General features: G+C 36.6%; 1 protein-coding gene across 5 annotated transcripts in view; it reads right to left on the bottom strand.

The window, feature by feature from the left end:
• Positions 1-771: 771 nt before the first annotated feature.
• The window catches only part of APLF (aprataxin and PNKP like factor), a 67,293-nt gene continuing 42,443 nt past the window's right edge, over positions 772-25,621 (bottom strand). For 3 of the 5 annotated variants that reach the window (XM_037527521.2, XM_037527522.2, XM_037527520.2), the window contains exons 9-10: positions 9,361-9,407; positions 774-4,034 (exon numbers count right to left, since the gene is read on the bottom strand). In XM_037527521.2, the coding sequence (XP_037383418.1) occupies positions 3,829-4,034; positions 9,361-9,407 (253 nt within the window). In that variant the 3' untranslated portion in view covers positions 774-3,828. Of the gene's footprint in view, positions 4,035-9,360; positions 9,408-25,621 lie in introns of all 5 variants that reach the window. The other 2 variants (XM_054701682.1, XM_037527523.2) reach the window with 2 other exon arrangements.

The raw sequence follows: 25,621 nt of genomic DNA, 5'->3' as shown, positions 1-25,621 counted from the left end.
TTGGGTAAAAAGGGCCAATTGTATGGAGGAGGATAGAATTGGTGACTTTAATATAATAGACAGACATTGATTTTTAGTAATGCACATCTGAAACTTATGTTATTATACATTAATAAAAAAAGGACACAAAAATATTTGCTTTTAGAATTAAGCACACAGGTGAGAAATATATACACAATATATACCATGATAGAGGAGGCTGGAAGATAGTTTCAATCTTACCCACTATTTAGGATGGCAATTAATTGAAGAATCAATTTTTTGTTAATGTTCTTGAGCCCACTGACAACTTAATGTCATCAGTTTCCCCTCTATTATGGAAATCAAAAATTTAAATAGAGCCTCTCTGGTGGTGCAAGGGGTTAAGCACTGCACTATGAAGCAATCCTCAGCCTCTGCAGCTCAAGTTCAATCCCCAGCCGGCCAGGGAGCAACCCACATGGTGCAGCAGACCTCTCCTGACTTGCCCGCTGCTCCCCTCAGCAGTGTATTTCAGTCAGTCTGCCTGTTCTGTTCCCCACTCTGTCTCCAGTGAATCCTTTCACACACACAGTCCCTCCCCATCTCTGGCCTGTACTTCAGCTCTTATATGCATAAATAAATAAATCTTTAAAAAATTTTAAATAGAGTCCAATTACAAGTGCCAATTTTTCATTACACTTTAGTGAATTAAGTTGTTTTTTTATATATTAGTTCTACTCAGTGTCTTTAGGATTAGTATGCAGTGTATGTCAAACTATCCTTTAAAAAATTGCTACCAAGAGTTATTACATTACTTTACTATCAAGAATATGTTCTATTATTAAATGTTTTTCCGTAAAAAAAACTGTGTCATCTTTTAGCATTCTTTTTTTATAACAGCTTTATTGGTATATAATTCATACAGCATAAAACTCATCCTTTGAAAGTATACAATTCAGTGGATCTTAGGATATTACAGACTTGTACAACCCAAACCACTAATTTTAGAACATTTTTATCATTTCAAAAATAAACCCTCTACCCATTAGCAGTCACTCTCCATAGCCTAATCTACCTTCTATCTCATCAATTTGCCTAATTTGGACATTTCACATAAATGAGTTCACTTAGCATAGTGTTGTCAAGTTCAACCATGTTGTAGTATGTATCAATAGTATTGATACAACCATGTTGTAGTATGTATCAATACTTCAGTTCTTATAGCCAAAAAAAATCCATTGTTTAAATATGCTACAGCAATAGTGTAATAAAATACATATCTTTGGTCATTCAGATGACCAAAGTATACATTTCTTACATATATTTGGTCTGCATCCACAGCTCCTGGCTCACAGCTCCCCAAAACCTTGGACTATCCTAAGTGTTGGGAGTGATATAGGTGGCTCCTGTTAGGTGAATGAGATGACTTTGGGGAATACCTGAGGATGAGAACTGGTTACCAAGGAAACCAGTATTAATAGTGGGACTCTTAGCCCTGCCCCCTAACTTTCAGGGAGAGTAAAGGAGCTTGAGGTTGAGTTTAATTGCCTGTGGCCAATGGTTTAGTCAGTCTGACCTGTGTAATAAAGACTCCAGAAAAACCTGTGAGGAGGAGGATCCAGAGCTCTGGATTGGTAAACAAGTGAACATTTGGGGAGAATGGCACGTCTGGAGAGGGCATGGGCACGCCACTCCTTTCCCCCTTATCTTGCTCTATGTATCTCTCTTTCATCAGACTCTTTCTGAATTAGATCCCTTTGTAATCCAGTGATCTAGTGACTAAATGAGATTCCTGAGTTTTGTGAGCCACTCTAGCAAATTAATTGAACCTGAGGAAGGTGACCTAGTAATCTCAGTTTATAGCCTGTTGGTCAGAAGCACAGGTAATAAACTGGACTTGGACGAGCACCTGAAGGGTGAGGAAGAGAGGGTTATGGGAACCTCCCAACTGCAGCCAATTGGTCAAAAACCCAGGTGGCATAATGGCCTTGCAGTTGTCATCTTAAATGGAAGATGATTTTGGGAGACTGAATCTGTGGGATCTGAAGCTCTCTCAGCCATAACTGAGTTGAATTCTTAGGACAAACTGATGGTGTCTGAAAATTGCTTATTGGTGTGGAGAAGCCCACACACATTCCCACTGGAAATTGTTTTCAAGGATACCCACAAAACCAGATTTTATTAATCCATTCATCAGCTCATTGTACATTTAGATGTTGCCACTTTCCTTTGGAAAATATCTGAGTGAATTAATGAATATTTAAGGACTAAGTGCAGGGATGAGAGTAAGTTCAAATATTTTAGTCACAGTTTTGTCAAATCCCCATCAGAAAGAGAAAATGAGTTTCCATATAACAATAGAGGCAAAGTCAGAATGATAAGTAATAATAGCCTTGAACAATATTTATCTATTATTTGTCAGCATAAGTAAATTTTAATACTATATAATCACCTGGAAATATATTTGAAAGCACTAAGAAAATAGTATAATCAATATTATTTTCTTGCACTTTGAAGATATAAACATTTAGGTCTCTAAGAATAGAAAACGTTAGTGTTTAACAAGGACACTTTTGGTTCAATGTTTTATAATTTCAATAATATGCCCACTACACTGTGTACACATACCCAAATGTTACTATATTTCAGAAATTCTAAATCACCTAAAATGAAGATAATTACAGGGATAAAGTAGTTTAAGAAAAAATATATACTTCATAAAATTAAAGAAAGGAGTTTCTGAAATCTGGCAGACAACTTACTACTTTTATCTGAGAACAAAACAAAAATCTGTCATTGAGAAAATTAGAGTTAAAATTTATTTCTATATTCTTTTTTAAAAAGATTTATTTATTTTTATACAAGAGCTGGGGTACAGGCCAGAGGCACAGGAGGGTGAGAGGATTCATCAGAGACAGAGCAGGGAGCAGAACAGGCAGACCACCAAAATACACTGCTGAGGGGAGCAGCAGGAATGACAGGAGAGGTCTGCTGCACCATGTGGGAATCTCCCTGGCCAGCCCGAAATTGAACCTGTGCTGAAGAGGCTGCGGATAGCTTCACAGTGCTGCGCTCAACCCACTGAGCCACCAGGGAGGCCCCATCATTTCTATATTCTTAAGGAGCATATTGGGAGTTAAAATAATCAGGGAGCACTTTAGTTGAAAAAGGAACTATTAAATTCTTTGAGTCTTTCTATCTTTAAACTCAGACAGACATACAGTAAATTACATAGGTAGGTCACAAAATAACACTCCCTGCATGGTGAACATTTCTATAGTCTAATTTACTTTCAGTATTCATTTGGTTCTAATTTCCCCACATTTCTAAGAGTGAGACTAACAGAATAAATTGCAAAATTCACACCTAGGGTATCAGAAAAATAATCACTGTATGATGGCTGTCATTTTTCAAAATCTGGCTCTGCTTGAAGAATTACTTCGATGGCAATGAAAAAAGCATGCTTTTTCACTCATGATGTAATTTGTTTGGTTATACTTGCATAGTATTCTATAAAGACAGACTTTCTGGGGAAAGGTAAAAAAAAAAAAAACAGTTTTGTGCAACCTGTGTAGCTTTAACTTTTTATTACCAACACACAATGTACATTAAAAATAACCACTCTTTAATTCTCTGTTTCCTACTTCCAGGTACTTTACAGAGGATTAAAAAAGGCAAAGCAACAAAACAAAATCCATCCACTTCATTGAAGGTTGACATTTCAATGTTTCATTTGTAAAGAGTCAATAGTAAAGTCATAACTATAAAAAGAAGGAAAACAATTGTTGACTAAGTGCCTCCTTAGTTCCTGAAATTTTCCTCCATAAAGTTGAGTTAATGGGAGCCATAAATTATTGCAGAGAAGGGTCACTTTTTTCTTTTCATAAACTTTTTGGCTTCTTTCAAAAGCTCTTCCACATCTTCCTTCTCTTGGTCTTCCTTTCCTGGTTCCCAATCAGAATCTTCATCTGTTGGCTCATATTCTTCTTCCTCATCATCTAGAAAGCTGTCATTCAGGTTGTACTCATTGGGTTGTCCAACATTATCATTGTCTTCATCTGAAGTGTTACTCACTGAAAAACATAAGTTTAGTACACATCAACTGCCACTCAAGCTGGCTTTAGAGATGTCATACAGTAAAATGTTTTTCTCCATCAAAAGAATGAATTTATTACTACAGAGCTAACCACTCTAAATTTTTAGAGAGGGAATTAAAAAGACCATTGGTTATTTATTATTCTAACTTTCCCTATCATGAGCTTCCTAAGAAACTCCTGATAAAGAATCCTGTGAGATTTCTAATAATGGTTAAAAACATCATGATCATAATCATGCTGCCCTGTCTTCCAGAATGGTAGAAAGCAGTATTGTCAGAGTTTTTCACTGCCCCTTCCTGTGATATGGTTATTTTTCCCAAACCCCACTGACAGCAGACTTGGCCAAAGAAAAGTGAGTAGAAGTAGAATGTGCCTCTTCCAGGGAGTTTTCTCCTTTCTGTGGTTCTGCAATCGCCATATGCCTTCTACTGTGAGAACAATGTGTCCCAGGCAGGGGCTGATTCTCATTCCAAAATGAGGACACACTTGCAAAAGGGCCCCAGCCAATATGCAGTTATAACAATACAGGAGAAATACAACTATTTATTGTCGCAGAGTGCTGAAATTTGTGGTTTGTTATCATGGAAATCTTTTCACAATCTGATCAATACACACAAGGGTTAAGAGCAACTGAAAAGACATAAATTTATGTATTTTCAAAGATTTATTTTAGATCATAAAGATCTAAGATATTCTTACAGTTCTTGTTTCGGTAAGACTAGGATTACTATGGTAATAGTCATTAGAATTTACAAATTTTTATATAATACTTAAATAGAATTCTTCTATTCTGAATTCATTTCTTCCCCCATTCCACTCTGTTTAATTTTTTTCCCTTCAGTGAGTAGAGAGTTGGTTTAAAATAAGGCAGTGAGAGACTCCAGGATGATGTGGAACATTTAAAAAATAAGCAGAGAGCTTCTATCTAGATATGTTCTGAATGGAAGAAAACAAGTCCTGTGATGAACAGCTTATGTATGGGTTAAAAATAATTAATGTTGGGCATCCATGGTGGTGCAAGGGGTTAAGATGCAGCACTAAGAAGCAATCTGCAGCCACTGCAGCATAAGTTCAATCCCCATCCAGGGAGCTGACCCACATGGTGCAGCAGACCTCTCCTGTCTCACATGCTGTTCCCCTCAGCAGTGTATTTCAGTAGATCTGCCTGTTATGCTCCCCACTCTGTCTCTGGTAAATCCTCTCACCCCGCCACCTCTGACCTACACTCCAGCTCTTGTATGCATAAATAAATAAATCTTTTTAAAAAATTAATGTCTATACTTTTGTAGATGCTTTAATTTCTTCCTAAGATACTGATATATTATAGACAGATATAAATGAAAGTCAAGGAATGTGGTGGGGGAAAATTAGAATGATGAGAAGGTAAGTTATCTGTCCTCTTAACTCCCATGTCCCAGTACATTTTTCTTAACTTTAATCTCTATTCATTCCAGGGAGGATTTGAGAATAATAATAATAGTAGTTATAATAATTACAAATAGAAGTAAAAACTAACAAAAAGCAGAATATAAATGTCAAGCTCAATTTTAACATAACTATCTTAAATTGAGCATCAAATTTCTCCCTGAGTTTCTTGCATAATTCTTATTACACAAAATAGAAAGCCCACAGAACCTTCAGGGAAATCTTGCACTGTATTTGTATACATTTCTTATCTGCTGAAAGCATCTTGAGGACATGTTTTAAGTCTAGCTAATCTCAATTCTAATATTATTTTTATGATAGAATACATTTAAAAAACATTTAGAGAGCAGTTTGCAGTTGGGGGAGGGAGTGAGGAGTCAAGAACATTAATATCTCTGTTCTTGTCCATTTGCTCTTAGAAGTATGTCGTATACATAACTCATGATACCTCAATAAAGAGTTTCCTTTCAGATTCAGAAAATGATGTCAGCAGATTTACAAGAAAGGGGGCAGAGGAGAGAGAAAGAGAGAGAGAGAGAGAGATTGAAACAACTTCTGGTTCTCTTCCTATTTTGACTGCTCTTTCTCAGTCTCTTTTGCGCAATCATTTTCATCTTCCCAAGCTCTAAATTTGGAATGTCCAGTTCTCTATACACTTTTGGGTAATTTCTCACAGTCTTATATCCTAAATCTCCAAATTTGTATCGTAAGCCCTGACCTCTCATTTTAACTCCAGATTCATTTATCTGAATGCTGGTATATTATCTCTGTTTGGATGACTAATAGGCATCTGACATATATCATTTCCAGAACACAACTCTTGAGTCTTATCATCCAAATCTGGTCATTCTTGTATCAGTCTTGAGTATATGACTTCTCCAACCTTTTTTTTAATAAAAATTCTTGGAGTCATTCTTGAATATCCACTCATTAAAAACCCAATATCCAGTATTTCAAGAGATCCTGTTATCTCAATCTCCAAAATATACTAGCACTTCTCACCAAATCCACTCCAATGCCCTGATCCAAATACCATCAACTTCTTCCTGGCTTATCCCAACAGCTTCCTAATTAATTTCCCTGCTCCCACTCTTGCCTATTCACAAGCAGAGAACTAGCCAGAAAATCTTCCAACAGCTTTCTATCTCACTCTGAATAATACATGAAGTCCTCATTAGTAAGTCTTGGCCTCTAAGACCCTATACAACTCACTCACTGTTAGCCTTTTGACCTCATCTACCACTTTCTACTTACCCTCTTTGTTCCAACGTTACTCTCTCTTTGCTATTCCTCGAACTAGAAAGCAGGATCATCTCTAGGGCTTTTGATCTCACTATTTCCATTGCCTGTCATACTCTTCCTTCAGATAATTACCAGCATTGCTCTCTACTTCTGGCCTCTGTGCTAATGTCAGTTATCATATAGAATCCTTCTTCACTATCCTATTGGAAATGGCACCGCCTCCCCATACACACCACGCCATTCTGTTCTTTTACACAGCCTTATTTTTCTTTTTTTTAAAGGAACATTTTTTTAAGGATTTATTTATTTATACAAGAACCAGGGTATAAGCCATATGTGCAGGAGGGTGAGAGAATTCACCAGAGACAGAGCAGGGAACAGAACAGGCAGACTGACGAAATACACTGCTGAGGGGAGCAGCAGGCAAGACAAGAGAGGTCTGCTGAGCCATGTGGGATTCTCACCCACCAGCAGGGATCCAACCAGAGCTGCAGAGGCTGCGGACAGCTTCACAGCGCAGCACTCAACTGCCTGTGCCACCAGGGCGTCCCTACAGTTTTATTTTTCTTATCACTCGTGACATCATATAATTATTTCATGTGCACTGTCCACCTCGGTTAAATTCTGCAGGAGCACAGTACCATTGTCTTCACCTTATTCTCAGCTCCTACAATAGTGCCTAACACATATAAGGAACTTAGTATATATATATTTGTTGAATGGATGAACAAATGAACCACTTAAAAATCAACAATCACCTTTAGTTTTACAGAAACCCTTCTTATTATGACCTACACTTTTGATCACTAGCCTGCCTATCAACACAGGGAATTGTATTATAGTCTTGTTTAAATTCTGCTAATTGAAGGAGGCTTCAGCCTCAGTGAACCCTGAATTTCTTTAGAAATTTAATGGGTAGGCTTATCTGTTGAAACCATCAGCCACATTAATCAGAAGAACCCCATTTGATTCCTCAAATTGTCATTTACATTTGAACATTCATGCGCCTTTCATGGAAGGTTCAGAATCTAATAATATCATCATACAGAAATTGCTGGAGCAGTAACAGGCACATTGTGCTTTAGGTAAAAGCACCTGAAAAGTCAATATCATGACAAGGGAAAAGTCAGCTCTGGAATTCAGCTCTATGTCCTGTTAGTGGTGCCACATTAATGACTTGACAGTATTTTAAATGCTGACAATTAGACTTTAAATATTCCATATTATAAATGCAATCAAGAATGAAAGTATAAGAGAAATATATAACCTCCATACCATAATGACTCAGATAAAATGAGCACTGAATATTTGTCTCAGGAGTACTAAAGCACTAAGTTGTATTTCAATCAGAAATCTCAAATGGGGGCCTCCCCGGTGGCGCAGTGGTTGAGTGCTGGGCTGCAAAGCTGCCCGCAGCCTCTGCAGTGCCGGTTCGATCCCTGGCCACTGGGCGAGGGTCCCACATGGCGCGCAGATCCCTCCTGCCATGCCCGCTGCTCCCCTCAGCAGTGTACTTCGTCAGTCTGCCTGTTCTGCTCTCGCTCTGGCTCTGGTGAATTCTCTCACCCTCCCGCGCTTCTGACTGTACCCAGTGCTTGTATAAATAAATAAATAAATAAATATTAAAAAAAAAAAAAAAGAAATCTCAAATGGAATTCCCTTATGGTGAAATTAATTCTTTGTATCACTTGGTTAAAGGTTAGTGTATACAAACATATGTGGGCATAGCCTGGATAGTATTACACATTTTTATTCTTTTTCTCTCAATAGTGCATGCTGAATTGGCTACTGACATAAATGATACAAAGAAGCCAGAATTTGTTAAAGGGGAAAAAATAATAGCTTTTGGAAGGAGGGGAAACAGAAGGTAAAATGAATTGATGTAAACAGGACAGATGGACAATCAATAGTTGCTTCCTAGTTTCTATTCCTCTTTCTCCTTTCCCCAAAACATTAGTTTCTATTGGGCTACCTGGCTCCAGAAGTGATACAAATTAATCAGTGGTGAAAGTGACTGGGTCAAGAGTAAAAATGAGGCCTAAATCAACTTTAAAAAGTGAATTTTGTGATTTTTCTTAGGGTCAGTAACAACTAAAGTATTCATTCTCCCTCTTCTTTGATGTAAACACAGGTGCCTATCCTCCCAAATGAGTAAGAGTGAACATTGTTTTTTCTCTATCCCATGGGGAAAGAAGTCAGCTTTAGGATAATAATGACCCTTCTAAAGACAGACTGACAGAAGGAAATTGGGTTGTTGGTGACATTATTGACATTTTGTATGAGTCCAAGCAACAAATCTTGTCTAAATTCAGCCTTACTTCTGTATTTTTCAGTACTGATGTCAATAAATACTCATTATCATTTAGGTCAGTTTGATATTTTGTTTTTAGGTACTTGCAAACAAAAGAATCCTCATAGATACAAGGACAAACATATATTGTTAGACAATGATGGCAGAAACTTTGTTATATGAAAGTTTTATAGTTTTTTTTAACCTAAGAAAAACTGAAATTATCAACTTAATAAATTCACAGAAACAAAGATAAAAAAATATTCACAATTGGAAACTACCTAGGTTTAATAAGAGAATAACTTGAAGGTTTCATTTTGAGTTTCCTGAAGGAAAATTACCTACCTGGAAGTGTACTGTGTCTATATTCTATCTTGTGCTGAGGATTCTTCCTAAAAAAAGAAAAGTAAGATCTGTTTTTCCAATTATTAAAAATTAGTTAAGACTATTTAAATTAAACTAGAACATTCATCAACCTACAAATAAAATTAGACCCCAATAAGCCTTTTATTAAAAAGCAATTTTTTTGTGTGGTTTTTAATTATAACATTTACTGAGTGCTTACTCCCTGCCAGGCATATTTCTAGATGCACAGAGAGAGCAGTGAGCCACACGGGGTTCTTCCCTCATAACTTATACTCTATAGAAAGATAGGTTGAAACAATTAAAATATATTATATTCCTAAAGCAGATTGTATTTCTAAAATGTCAATGGTATATGTCACATATATAAAAACGGTGATAATATAAAAATTTTTTATACAACGTATCAGATAAACGAGTGATGTCTAATGGGATACTATTATGGCTTTTTTAAATCCAAAGATAAAAGCTTTTAAGTAATGTCTCTCCAAAGAATACCACTCAATTGTTATGAGAAGCAGGAATTTTCCCTGTTTTCTCCAAAACCGTGTGGAGAAATTCATATAACATATTCCATTATCAAACGGAATTACTATTTAAACATCTACTTTTGATCATATGTTCTATTGATTGCTATTATTTTAATTGTTAAACAAATGCTTGGAAACATTACACATACAAGACATTATGCAAACCTGTCCAAACAGCAAAAATACCAAGTACTAGCTAGTTGATCATGATCTACTTGAAGGGCACCTCTCATGTAGGGGACTTACAAAAGAGAGCTGGTGGACAATAACAATAGGTAAGTGCTGAGGTGGGTGGTTCACACAAGGGCTCACCAGGAACACACAGAAAGTGCTTAGTCGAAGGGTTTGGGAGGTGGTAAGTAATTAACATCAGCCATCGATTCATCATTCATCACTGGTCCAAGAAATTGCCACAGGGTGCTTATTACACACGAAGCACAGAGTCAGTTGTCAGTGACATTTCTTATTGTTAAAATCTCTTTTTTTTTGTTTGATAACCTTTTCTAAAATGAAAGCGATAAACAGCCTAAGAGTACAACCACACAGTTAATTAGGGTCATAATTCAACAATTTCGAAAAGTAGGGAAAAAGATTCTACCAAAGATCAGGTGTGGGAATATTTAACCCAAATTTGAACTTTTCATGGAAAAGAAACTTCAAGATTGAGAAAAATAAACTGGACAACTTAAATGTGATGAAGAACTCTGCAACCAAAGTTGTAATCAATATTTGTGAGAAGATCTTTCCCTACTGAACACAATGGAGCAGGTCACTGACTTGCTTAATTCAGTCTTAATTAAAGTGCAGTTAGCCCTGGACATCAGGGGAGGAGGAACAGAAAATTAAAGATATTAATACCAAAGGTATTTTCCACCGATAATCTAAAAAATATTGCTGTTCATTTGAGGCAATTTTTTTTTTTTTTTTGGTGGGGAGGGGAGAATTTGTTTTAGTTTTTGTTTTGCTTTTATTTACAAAAAAAAAAAATTTAAATTCATCACAACCCAATAGAATCCCTCCACTCTTACTCTCACCCTCTTCCTCCCTGGTAATATCAGTTCTGTTGTCAGTGTCCATTGGTTTATTTTTGTTTTGTTTTGTTTTTCTGCTCATCTGCTTTGTTTCTTACATCCCATCTATAGTGAAATCATCAAATATTTGTGTTTATTTCCTGACATATTTTACTTCATACAACCCCCTCAAGTTCTTTTTATTATGTTGCAAGTAGCAAACTCATCTTCCCTTCTAGCTAAATAGTATCCCAATTATGTATATATGTCACATCTTTATCTACTCTTCTATTAGTGGGCACTTAGGTTTATTCTTTATCTTAGCTATTGTAAATAATGTTGCTGTAAACATTGTAGTGCATATAATTATTCATGTTGATGAATAATTCAACTCAATATTCTTCAGATAGCTACTCAGAAGTGGGATTGCTGGATCAAATAGCAGTTCTATTTTTAATTTTTTGAGGAAGTTCTATCCAGTTTTTCAAAATGGTTGCACCAATTTGCATTCGCACCAACAGTGTATGAGGGTTCCTTTTTCTCCACACCCTGCCAGTGCTGTTGTTAATAGTCTTTTTGATGTATGCTATTTCATAGGTGTGAGGTGATATGTCATTATGGTTTTAATTTGCATTTCCCTAATAATAAGTTATGATGAGCATTTTTTCATGTTCATGTTGGTCTTTGTATGTCTGTTGAAGTAACTATTCAGATCTTCTGCTCATTTTTTAATTGGGTTGTATTTCTGTAACTGAGTTGCATGAGTTCTTTATATGCCTTGGATATTAACTCCTTATGGGATGTATGCTATGCAAACATATTCTCCCATTCAGCAGAATGTCTTTTTGTTCTGCTGATATTTTCATTTGTTGTGCAGAAGCTTTTTAATTTAATGTACTTCCAATGGTCTGCTTTTGCATTTGTTTCCTTGCTGTTGATATCCCCAAAGACATCTCTAAAACCGATATCATGAAAAGTATTTATCTATGTTTTCTTCTATATATTTTATGACTTTAGGTCTTACAGTCATGTTTTTAATCCATCTTGAATTTATTTTTTGTGCATGGTATTAAAGATTGATCCAGTTTCATTCTTTTGCATGTGGCTGTCCAGTTTTTCTGACAGTTTGTTAAAGAGATTTTCTTTTCTCCACTGTCAGGTTATGTCACTTTTCTCATAGATTAAGTGTTGATATACGTGTGTGTTGATTTCTGGACTCTTGATTTTATTCTAGTGATATGTGTGGCTACTTTTTAGTCCAGGTAATATGATGTCTCAAGATTGCTTTAGTTATTTGGAGGTTTTGTGGTTCAATATACATATTAGTATTTTGTTCAAGCTTCTTTAATGTGCAATTTACAAATTAAATCTGCACATTGCTTTTTGTAAGATGGACATTTTTACTATTAATTTTCCCCATTCATGAACATGGAATATCTTTTTATCTCTTTGGGTCTTATTCTTTATCTTTTAACAGTGACTTGTAGTTTTTGTTGTGCAGCTATTTCACCTTCTTTGTTAGTTGTATTCATAGGTAATTAATTCTTTCTGATGCGATTATAAATAAAATTGTTTTCCTAATATTTTTCTTCCTGCTCATTGTTTGCATACAGAAATACAACAGAGTGTTGTATATTGATTTTGTGGCCTACACTTATTGTTTCTATTAGTTTTTTTAATAAAATCTTAGGATTTTATATATGTACAATCATATCATCTATAAATAATGATAGTTTCTCTTCTATTTTGGATTCCTTTTATTTCTTATTGTTATCTAATTGCCCTGGCTAAAATCTCTAACACTAAATTAAATAGAAGTGATGAGAGTGGATAATCTTCTTGTTCCTGATCTTAAAGGAAAAGCTTAATTTTTTTTACCATTGACAATATTAGGTACGGGTTTGTAGTGCATGGCCTTTACTAAGTTGAGGTGTGTTCCTTTCATTCCCATTTTATTAAGAGTTTTTATCATAAATGGGTGCCGAATCTTATCAAATTCTTTCTACATCTATGTATATGACCATTTTTTGTGCCTTTTGTTGACATAATATATTACGTTAACAGATTTACATATGTTGAACCTTGCATCCTTAGACTAAATCCCTCTTGGTCATAGTATGTATTGTTGAATTTGATTTGATAGTGTTTTGTTGAGGATTTCTGCAGCTATGTTCTTCAGCCATACTGGTATGTAATTTTCTTTCTTTTTTGTGTTATTACTTGTCTGGTTTTTGCATTTGGTGAGATTATTTCTGGTAACTTTTTAAAAATTATTTTTTATTTTGGTAAATACACTGGTAACTTTTCATTTAAAAAACTTCAAACCTACTGAAAATTGATGATTACCACCCACAATTTTTCAAATTTTTTTTAATTATACTTTTATTAGTTTCAAAAGTGATGGAGTTTTTTTTCTATTTAATAGGAAAAACAGACATGTTTTGCTCCTTACTATTTCTTAAGAAAATGATTGTTGACTACAATTACAAGAATCACCTGTAATACTAACCAAAAATTACAATTCTCATTGGTTATAGTACAAAAAAAAAAGTTTCTAATAATTTCTAGACTACTAATGAGTTTTCTTGAGTTAATGTCAATACTTACTCTTTTTTTTCTAATAAACCCTTATGCATGGATCCTGATTTCTCCAAAATCTATCCTTGGAAATGCAGTTTCCCTATCACTAATAGTCCAGAAAATGCCTATTCTCATTAATTTGAAAAGAATACAACATGCTGAAATTGTTTTAGAGTCATACCTATAAAGTTAATAATCCAAGTACTTACTAATCTTTTTACACAAACCTAAGACTAAAACATATTATAATTTCCTGCAATTAATAAGTTATATTACTTCCCCAGGAAACAATGAAAATCTGACAGTCACATTAAGCAGAGCCCACTGCAGTCAGGTTTCTGAGATACTGACGGCTCATCACCATAAGACACTTAGTTCTAATCAATCAATCACCCAGGTCAACAAAGAACACAGAGTCCTCCTAAAATGCTGAGGAGAAATATGCCACAGTGTCTTGGGCCTATTCTCATCTAGCTTGCTAAATTTTAGATCACCAGCATTATGGTATGGAAGGGCATAAGTTTGGGGGGATCAAAAGAGCCAAAACTAAATTCAAAGCATACCATTTAATAGTTGTATGGTTCAGGGCAAATCCTATGAACCAAGTCTCCAATTCCTCATCTGTAAAGCAGAGATAATATTGCCTGCCTCACACAGGGTTGTTCCAATGGTTAAATAAGGAAATGTGTATAAACATTTGTAGACTATTAAGCATTTTACAGGTGTCAGGTATTTTTATAGAAACAGAAATCAATTTCACTTTGATAGCTGACAATGTATAAAAACTCTCTATGCCAATAAAAGTAATTACCAATTAATACCAAGTAGCTTAATTTTGCCTTCAATACCCACAATTATTATAGTTGAATATTGCCCCAATTGTACTTTACACATTTATAGAATATTTTCTAACATTTTTCTATGCATATTCCATTTTCAAAAATCAGTTATTTCACAACAAGGCTGAATGTCCTTTTCATGTAAGTCTAGGTTAAAACTAAATAGCAATTCTATTTAGCTCTTAAGGGGAATATGAGCATTTGAATCAACTTTCATGGACAATGCTAAATTTCATCCAGGATTGTTTCCTAATAATGAATGGAAATATTTACTCAGAATTCATTCATAAAAGATTTACATCAACCTTTTTCACAAATGGCATTTTCTGTAGCTCAGCATGCCTCAGATCTTTTGATTTTTTTTTGCATTGTTGTTAATTATTAACATTAATCTTTGGGTCCTGAACATAGAGCTACATACCCCTAACTACACCAGGGTTTCTGTTAGCTCTTCCATTAAAATACACATTCTGAAACATTTCATTTTAGTGATATAGACATATGAATTACATATATCTGAAGGAAGAACACTACAGAAAGAGGAAATTGCCATTTCAACCTTTAAAATATATTTGAAACCAGACCAACTTCTTAACTTCCTCTGCCTTTACTGCCTTAGTCATCCCCACATCACCTCTTGCCTGAAGCACCACAGAATTTAACTGATTATCCCTCTTTGCTCTCTTGCCCTCCACAAGTTCGTTCTCCACATAGCAACCAGAGTAATTCTCTAAAAATAACTGGCATCATGTTATTTTCTTATTCAAAATCTTCCAATAGCTTCTCAAAAAACTCTTCACATACCCTACAAGTGCTTCTCTGACTTCATTTCCCACTGTTTTCCTCCTCACTATTCCTCTTGAGCTTTGTGTGCTTTTCTAAATACCCTAGCTTGTTCCACCTCAGGGCCTTACCAAATTGAAAGGCATTTTCAATTTTTGTAAATTCAAAACAACTGTAATGTGAGTCTGACTACATTTTTACACTAAGCTGATTGAAAATGAATTCCATTCATTCTAATATGTATGTGTGTATGTGTATGTGTGTGTGTGTATATTCTTAATGCAGTGCTTAACTGAACAAACAAGAAAATATATATAGTCTTAATGTAGTGCTTAACTGAACAAGCAAGAACAGGAGTAATGAACTATATAAAATCCTATTAGGCACCAGAGGATGTCAGTCAGAGGTAGACATAGCAATCAGTGAGTTATTCTGGACATCAAGTGTCTAATGTTCTAATGTTCTAATGTTCTAATTCAGACAAGTACCAGAAGTTAATCAAATGCATAAATTGAGCTAGTCTTCTTTCAGATAGCAGAGTACAGTACAAAAGAAATAAATCAGTTAAATGGGCAAGGTACTTAAAATGACATCAACTAGTTTGTTCAAGTTATAATTTCTTCAAATTGATTTAAACTTCTTAGATTTTAGAATATATAAGTCAGAGAAAATGTTAATAATTTCTGTAACTCTAGAAAAACATAAAAATTAATAATTAAATGTCCTTTCTAAACAGCTATCTCATTCATATAGGCTATATATGAATATATAAGATATATTCACATTTTACTATAGTGTGCATTTAATATGTGATTCACATCTGCTTTTCCATTTTACTCATGGGATGGAACAGCTGAAAATGAAGTATACCCATATATGTAGTTTTGTGGTTTTCATATTTGCTTTATAGTAATAAAACTTTGACCATGGATGATACTGGGAAATGAAGTTTATTGGAAATCTGTTGGGAGTTCTGAGAATTTGGGAATGTGTTATATGAAATCCTTTCTTCTCTCTCTCTCTGTGTACATCAATGAAAGATCTTTTACACCAAGAGTCCAATTTCTTTGCCATTATGTGCACAGATGACTGAACCCTGAAAATATGTTCCCCTTAATAGTCTGGAGACCTTGGTCACAAGGTTACAACAACTCTATTTTTAGATTACTCATTTTTTTGTTTTCTAACCATAATAACTTTTGGTGATTTTGTAGGTTATTTTACGATCTGAGACTTCAATGTTTTTCTTCTATGACTACACAAAGAAACTGGCATGTATTTGTTTTCAAGCAAACTAAATTAGAACATTTTATCCTTCTAAAATATAATGCTAATATTCTTTTGTAACACTAACCAGTATATGCCCCCCAAAATAATATGTATTTGCAAATCAAGACTTCTAAACACTAACTTAATCATAATATAACTTCAGTTTAGTTTTAACAATGACACAAAATAAATCTACTACTCATGTTTTTGGCCACAAAATGATAATTTGATAAGGGTGTATAAAAATATACCTTGCATCTGCAACTAGGATTTCTATATCTTGTTGATATGAAAATTTCATGAATTCACCGAAGTACCTTATCTGAATTTTTTTGGTTGTTTTTTTTTAACTTCAAGCTATTCACCATTTGGCTAAAAAATCAATCACTATTAATACTTTATAAAGGCATAACTAACAATAGTGGTGGCAAGCCCTGCCATGGGTAAATGCTAGACTGGGGGAGAGAGGAGACTCAGACAACTTAGGCAACTCACTAAACCTTTCTTAGTTTCCATTTTGTTATGTGTAAAACAGTAGTTGCAGTATGCAATCATACGTAATATTCTCCAAGAATCTCTCTGAACTGTAATTAAAATTAATGAGGGGAAAATAAGCTTAAGAATTTATCTCCAAATTGAACCAGGACACCAAGGAGGTCAACAGATGAAAGATGAACACACTATATATATAATTTCTCTTGACTACTCCCTACACTGACCTCTTATGGAGATTGATGACATGAAGGCAGTAATATTCTGACATCATTATTTTGCTGCAAGCCTTTGTATTTTGTTTTTATTCTTCTCAAGAAGCTGAATTTTGCTTCTGAGTAGGATGCAGGCTATCACGATAAACCAAAACTTTTATTTGAACAACTAGCAAAAAGAGATAAATTGTAATTGTAAATTGAGACAATTGTGGGAGTAATGAAAATTTTAGTGAATCTAATATCTCATGGAGGGAAAAGCCCTTCCAAGGTGAGCTGACAATCATGGACAGATTTCTCTCTTAGAGATAGTGGTATAGATTGATGGTATAGATTTGTCAGATAGTGGTATAGATTGAGGGTAATTTGAAACAAATGGAAGAATTCTATTTGAGAAGAAATATATATAGGGTTCTCCATGGTCTCATAGTAGTGTCACAACATTTTGGAAACTAAAAAAAGCCCAACAGGAAGCTGATATTTTCCAAAGAAATGCTTGATGAGTTCCAGGAAGTTATGAGAGGCTTAAGGTCTGGATTAAAACTTCAAAATAGTGAAATGAAATCTCCAACTTAGAGTGTCTCAGAGACAAAGTCTTACTAGAGAAAGAAGGGATCTGTAACCAACCCATAACTAGTTTCCCTCAAGAAATATGTCAAAATTGAAGATGCATGGGTGGTAGGCTAATGGGCTAAGTTCAAAATCTCCAAAGAGAAGTTGCAGAGCTAGAAAAACAGAATCATACCTTTCAATCAAAAGTTTAAAAAAGTCAAGCCTAAAGGAAGAGGAAAAACTAAAGGTAGACTTTTATTAATGCATCAACCCACTGATTGCCTATCCAAATCTCTGATTGGGCAGAAATAACTAGTGTCTATCTGCCAAAAATAGGGATAGTCTCATTAATGGAATCTAACATCTAAAATGTTAGCTACAGTTCCTATTATAAACAATGTTGGCATTGCAACAAAAAGTTATTAGATAGAAAGAGGCAGTAAAATATGAGTCAGTCATAACAGCAACAACAAAAACCAATCCAGGAATATTCATAAGCAAATACAATTTTGGAAAAAATTGAGACAAATATGTTAAAGAATTAAAAGGAAAAAGTAAAAAAAAAATGAAGAAAGTGAGTGAAAAGATGGGTAATTTCACCAAAATCAGAATCTATAAAAAATTATGGGTATTCTAGAATTGAAAAATGAAGTTAAAAACTCTATGGGTGGGTTTAACAGTCAACTAGACACAAGAAAGGTTAGTAAACTCAATAAGCTTTAAAGACAAATCAATACCAACTAGACAGTGTGACACAAAGAGGAAAGAAAATATACAAGAGACAGGGGATGTGCTCAAATGATTTAATATATTTTCAACTGGAGTAGAAGAAGGAGAAAAGAGACAGAAGTGGGCAGAAAGAATATCTTATAAGGTAACAGGTAGGCAGTCTCCTCAAACTAGCAAAAAAATTAAATAATAAAAGCTCAATGAACTCCAAACTGGATGAACAAAGAGAAACACAATACTTAGGTACATATGTGTTAGTTAAACTATTGAAAGTCAAACCAATCCTAAAAATCGTAAAAGTGCCCAGAGGAAAAAATACACTGATTTCAAAGAAGCAAAAATTAACTTTCAACATAAAAGAATGCAAGAGTTAATGAATGCATGAGTTAATGGAATGACATCTTTAAAATGATGAAAGGAAACAGAACTTGCCAAACTAGACTTTTATACCCAATGGAAAGAACCTTAAAAAATAAAAATAGCAACATGGCGGCGAGGAGACGCTGCGAGTAAGATCTCCCATTAAAAAAAAGTGAATAGGGAGGAAAAGCGGCAGGTCCCAGTGAGAACCGGGTCACGGAAGATAAACAGGTGACGCCAGCGAACTGCCCGAAGAAGAAAGTGGCCATAAAAGAGGACCAGAAGGGAGGGAAGCGCAGAACCCTGCTCCCCTCCCCTGCCCACAGAGGCGGCACTCTCCGACCGGCAGAGAGGAGGAAAACAACAAACTAAAACGACCCACAAGAACAAAGGACACAGCAAGCGGGACTGTGAGTGGAAAGGAACTATTGCAGCCACCACACCCCGTGAACGGGAGCTGTGGAGAACCCCGCAGGATCCGCCTCGGAGGTGAGCTCCGGGCGCCATTAAAGAGAGACCCCGCCCAGGAGGAGGCCAGGACCAGCACACAGCCCCGGCCGCCCGGTAAGCCTGCGCGGAAAGCGGTGCGCTGGAAAAACAGGCGCGGATCGCGGTCAGGATTGCGCGGAAAGCAGCGCGGATCGAGCTGAAAAGCAGTGCAGTTGAAAAGCAAACGCGGATCCAGATCGGATCGCATCTGCCCAGGTCCCCGCGCCTGCGACCTAGGCTTGCGGGGAGACGCGCGGAGGCCCTCCCTGAGTGAGCAGGAACCAGGTGCCCAGGCACGGGAGCAGGATTCAAAAGGCGCCATTCCCGCGCCACTGATCTGGGCTACAGCCCGCGTCCTGGAACTGAGGGCTTTGGAACTGAGACCCGGGGCACGAAATTAGGGGCGTGGGTTCCCCACGACGGTGGGGCACAAGGCAGACACAGCACCCCAAAGCCGTTGAGGTGTACCCTACCATCCCCGCTCTGTTCCCTGTCCCACGGGGTGGATAATCAGCTCCCCAAGGGCTCTAGGAGAGATCTCTGGCGCCACCTAGCGACTTGAAGCCAGCACAGGCTCCTGAAGGAGCTAGTGGCCAGCTGGGGAGTTAGCCCACGCCGGGCCCCTTCCGAACAAGTAGTCTGAGCCCACAGGGAGAGTGAGCACCCACAGCCGGGGCAGACCAAGCACGCAGAAGAGTGTGCCTGAGACCGGACGCGCAGGGAGTGTGTCCCACATCACCATTATAGAATAGGGACATTTCTTCAGTAAAGACTACCTGCAGAAGGCTTCCTCAGGAGCCAGAGGTGAGCGGGGGAAGTTCGCCCATGCCAGACCCCCTCTGGCCTGCAGTCCAAGCCCAGAGGGGGAGCAGGAACCCACCGCCGGGGCAGACCAGGCGCACAGGGGAGTGTGTCCCCACATCGGCATTTTAGAACAGGGACCTTTCTCCAGTAAAGACTGCTTGAAACTGACAGATGACTCCTGGAGGAACCAGAGGGGAGCAGAGAAGCCCACCCAAGATGCCGGCCAGTCCCAACAACACAGTGTCCCAACGCATACGGCAAATTAGAAAACAGACAGTAGGGAGGAGAAGAACCACACGCAACCTAGCAACTCTCCAGAGAAAAAGCACACCACAAAAAGAAAACCAGCCCCCAGATTGCAATGACAGTAACTTGGAAGAACTTCTGAGCCTTCCAGAAAAAGAATTTAAAATTGCCGTGATTAAAAAACTGACAGAAGTCATAAAGGAAAACAATGATAAGGGAAAAATAATCAACAATCAGAAGAATGAAATTGAGTCCCTAAAGAGGGAAGTAAAAGAAATGCAGGAGATCAAAGAATTAATGGAAGAACTAAAGAATTCTGGGAAAAGCAATGAAAGCAGAATTGATGAAATGGAAGAACGAATAAGTACTCTTGAAGACACAGAAATAAAAAGAACCAAAACAGAAAAGGAAAGAGAAGTACGAAGGAAAAAGAATGAAGAAAGACTTCGGAAACTATCTGACTCCATGAGGAAAGGAAATATAAGAGTTATAGGAATACCAGAAGGAGAGGAGAGAGAAGTAGGAACAGAGAAAATATTCAAAGAGATAATTGAAGAGAACTTCCCAAATGTGAAGGAGGAGCTGAAAATTGATATACAAGAAGCAAGAAGAACACCAAACTTCCACGACGAAAGGAAAAATACAGCAAGACACATAATAGTAAAGCTCCCAAGAATCCAGGACAAGGAAAAAATAATGAAGCTGGCAAGAGGGAAGAAACAGATAACATTCAAAGGAAAGCCAATCAGGCTGACATCAGACTTCTCCGAAGAAACACTACGGGCAAGGAGAGAGTGGAGGGACATAGTCAACAGACTCCAAGAAAACAGATGCCAACCAAGAATACTCTATCCCGCAAAGCTCTCCTTCCTCTTTGAAGAAAGAATATGGACTTTCCCAGACAAACAGAAACTCCGGAATTTCATTGCAACTAAACCCCCACTCCAAAAAATACTACAAGGAGTCCTAAAGCCAGAACCTCAGAGGGACGAATAACAATGAAAGAAGGCCAAAAAAAAAAAAAGTTATTAAAAGAATAAATAAATAAAATCAAAGGAAAGACAAACACAATGGCAAATACAGATGCTAACATATCAATATTAATTCTAAATGTAAATGGACTAAACTCTTCAATAAAAAGACACAGAGTTGCAGCCTGGATTAAGAAACAAAACCCAACCTTTTGCTGTCTCCAGGAAACACATTTAGCTACAAAATATAAAAATAGGCTCAAAGTTAAAGGATGGAAAACAATCCTACAAGCAAATGGACCAAAAAAGAAAGCAGGAACAGCTATACTTATATCAGATAAAACAGATTTCAAACTCAAAAAGATAAAAAGAGACCCCAATGGTCACTACATTATGATCAAGGGGACAATACTTCAAGAAGAAATAACACTCATTAACATATACTCACCAAACGAAGGAGCACCAAAATATATCAGACAACTGTTGTCCTCTCTGAAAACAGACATCAGAGAAAACACATACGTAGTGGGAGACTTCAACACACCACTATCAACAATGGATAGATCAACAAGACAAAAAATAAGTAAAGAAACCAAAGCTCTAAATAAGGACCTAGAGCAATTGGGCTTAACAGACATCTATAGAACACTAAACCCCAAAAAAACGGAGTACACATTTTTCTCAAGTGCACACGGATCATTCTCCAGGATTGATCACATACTGGGGCACAAGACAAACATCAACAGATACACCAAGATTGAAATCATATCAACCATCTTTTCTGACCATGAAGGCATCAAACTAGAAATAAACCATAAAAAGAAGGCAAGGAACTTTCCTACCTCATGGAGATTAAAAACCACACTACTGGAAGACCACTGGACTAATGAGGAGATGAAAGAAGAAATTAAAAAATTTTTTGAATTGAACGACAAGGAGGACACCAATATCCTAAATGTATGGGATGCAGCAAAAGCAGTAATAAGAGGAAAATATATAGCAATAGAAGCTCACATCAAGAAACAAGAAAGAACTCAAAGAAACAACCTAATCTCGAAGCTCAAAGATCTAGAAAAAGAACAACAAAAAAACCCCAAAACCAGTAGAAGAAAAGAAATAATAAAAACCAAAGCAGAAATAAATGAAATTGAAACTAAAAAAACAATCCAAAAGATCAATGAAACCAAGAGCTGGTTCTTTGAAAAAATCAATAAAATAGACAAACCCCTAGCCAGGCTCACAAAGGAAAAAAGGGAGAAAGCACAAATAAACAGGATCATCAATGAAAGAGGAGAAATCACAACGGACACAGCAGAAATCAAAAGAATAATCAGTAACTACTATGAACAGTTATATGGAAACAAGTTTAACAATCTAGAGGAGATGGACAAATTCCTACAACTCTACAATCACCCAAAGCTAGATAAAGAAGAAATAGAACACCTAAACAGACCAATTACAATTAGCGAAATTGAAATGGTAATCAAAAACCTCCCCAAAAACAAAAGCCCAGGACCTGATGGATTTACAAATGAATTCTACCAAACATTCAGAGACGAATTAGTGCCTATCCTTCACAAACTCTTCCAAAAAATTGAGAAGGAAGGGACAATACCAAACACGTTTTATGAAGCCAACATTACACTAATACCAAAACCGAACAAGGACAACACAAAAAAGGAAAACTACAGGCCAATCTCCCTAATGAACACTGATGCAAAAATCCTCAATAAAATTTTAGCTATCAGAATCCAACAATGTATCCATAAGATAATTCACCACGACCAAGTTGGATTCATTCCAGGGGCACAAGGATGGTTTAACATCCGAAAATCAATCAACGTTATCCAACACATCAACAAAAAGAAATATAAAAACCATATGATAATATCAATAGATGCTGAGAAAGCTTTTGACAAAGTGCAACACCCATTCATGATAAAAGCCCTTGAAATTCTTGGGATACAAGGAACATACCTTAACATCATAAAGGCCATCTATGACAAGCCAACAGCCAGTATCATTGTCAATGGTGAAAAGCTGAAAGCAATTCCATTAAGATCTGGAACAAGACAAGGATGTCCACTCTCACCACTGCTTTTCAATATAATACTGGAAGTCCTAGCCAGGGCAATAAGACAAGAGAAAGACATCCAAGGAATCCAAATAGGAAAAGAAGAAGTCAAACTATCACTATTTGCAGACGATATGATATTATACATAGAGAACCCCAAAAACTCCACAGAAAAGCTAATTCAACTCATCAATCAGTTCAGTAAAGTGGCAGGATACAAAATCAACACACAAAAGTCAGTAGCCTTCCTATACACAAACAATAAATCTGAAGAAGAAGAAATCAAAAAAACCATCCCTTTCGTTATTGAAACAAAAAAAATCAAATATTTGGGAATAAATCTAACAAAAGAGGTAAAGGACCTATACAAAGAAAACTATAAAACACTGTTAAAAGAAATAGAAGAAGACACAAAGAAATGGAGAGATATCCCCTGCTCATGGATTGGAAGAATAAACATTATTAAAATGGCCATCCTTCCAAAAGCAATATACAGATTCAATGCTATTCCAATCAAAATTTCAATGTCATTCTTCAAAGAAATAGAACAATTATTGATGAAATTCATATGGAATCACCAAAAACCCCGAATAGCCAAAGCTCTCCTGAAAAAAAAAGAAGGGAATGGAGGCATCACACTCCCAGACTTCAAACTATACTACAAAGCCATAATCATCAAAACTGCATGGTATTGGAACAAGAACAGACATACAGACCAATGGAATCGAATAGAAAATCCAGAAATAAACCCACAGATTTATGGTCAACTAATCTTTGACAAAGGAGCAAAGACTATGCATTGGAGCAAAGAAAGTTTGTTCAATAAATGGTGCTGGGAAAACTGGGTCGCTACATGCAAAAGAATGAAGCTTGACCACTACCTCACACCATACACAAAAATCAACTCAAAATGGATTAAAGAACTAGACATAAGACCTGAAACCATAAAATACATAGAAGGAAATATAGGCGAAACACTACGGGATTTGCACATCAAAGACATCTTTACAGACACATCACCCAAAGCAGTGATAGTGAAGGCGAAGATAAACAGCTGGGACTACATCAAATTAAAGAGCTTCTGCACAGCAAAAGAGACAATAACAAAAACAAAGAGAAACCCCACCAACTGGGAGAACATTTTTGCACCCAACACTAATGATAAAGGACTGATCACAAAAATCTGCAAAGAGCTGATGAGACTCAACAACAACAAAGAAAATAATCCAGTCAAAAAATGGGCAGAAGAGCTAAAAAGAAACTTCTCTGAAGAGGAATTGCAAATGGCCAACAGGCACATGAAAAAATGTTCAACATCACTTGTCATCAGGGAAATGCAAATCAAAACTACCATGAGATACCATCTTACACCAGTGAGAATGGCACATATTAAAAAAACTAGCAACAACAAATGTTGGCGAGGGTGTGGAGAAAAAGGAACTCTTCTGCACTGTTGGTGGGAGTGCAAACGTGTCCAACCACTGTGGAAAGCTGTGTGGAGATTTCTGGATCTACTAAACATAGAGCTTCCATATGATCCAGCAATTCCACTCCTAGGTATTTACCCAAAGGACACAGAAACATTAATTCCAAAGAACACCTGCACCCCTATGTTTATAGCAGCACTGTTTACAATAGCTAAGCTTTGGAAACAACCCAAATGCCCAAAAATAGATGACTGGATCAAGAAGATGTGGTACATATATACCATGGAATATTACTCAGCATTCAAAAAAGATAAACACATGCAATTTGCAGCAACATGGATGGCGCTGGAAGGGATCATGCTCAGCGAAATAAGCCAAAAAGAAAAAGAAAAATACCGGATGGTCTCACTCATAGCAGGAATCTAGAAAACTTAAATAAGAGACCAGGAAAATGAATAACTATAAGAAAGTGAAAATCAAAATCAACAAAAAACTATGAACCAGAGACACTTTTAGGGGGGCAGGGGCGGGAGGGGAGGGACTGGGGTCAGAATGGGGGGCTGCAATTGTATGGGGAATATAACAATAAAATTTATAAAAAAAAAAATAATAAAAATAAAAATAAGGGGCCTCCCTGGTAGCGCAGCAGTTGAGCACTGGGCTGCGAAGCTGCCAGCAGCCTCTGCAGCACCAGTTCGATCCCTGACCGCTAGCGAGGGTCCCATATAGCATGCAAACTTCTCCTGCCACTTCCGCTGCTCCCCTCAGCAGTGTACTTCGGTCCTTCTGCCTGTTCTGCTCCCCACTCTGGCTCTGGTGAATTCTCTCACCCTTCCACACTTCTGATTGTACCCAGTGCTTGTATAAATAAAT

This window comes from Talpa occidentalis, unplaced genomic scaffold (assembly GCF_014898055.3).
Source record: "Talpa occidentalis isolate TD23 unplaced genomic scaffold, MPIMG_talOcc4v2.1 talOcc4.5, whole genome shotgun sequence".
NCBI classification, from domain to species: Eukaryota; Metazoa; Chordata; class Mammalia; order Eulipotyphla; family Talpidae; genus Talpa; species Talpa occidentalis.
Note: the sequence above shows the minus strand (reverse complement) of the source record. Positions and strands in the feature narration are given on the sequence as shown.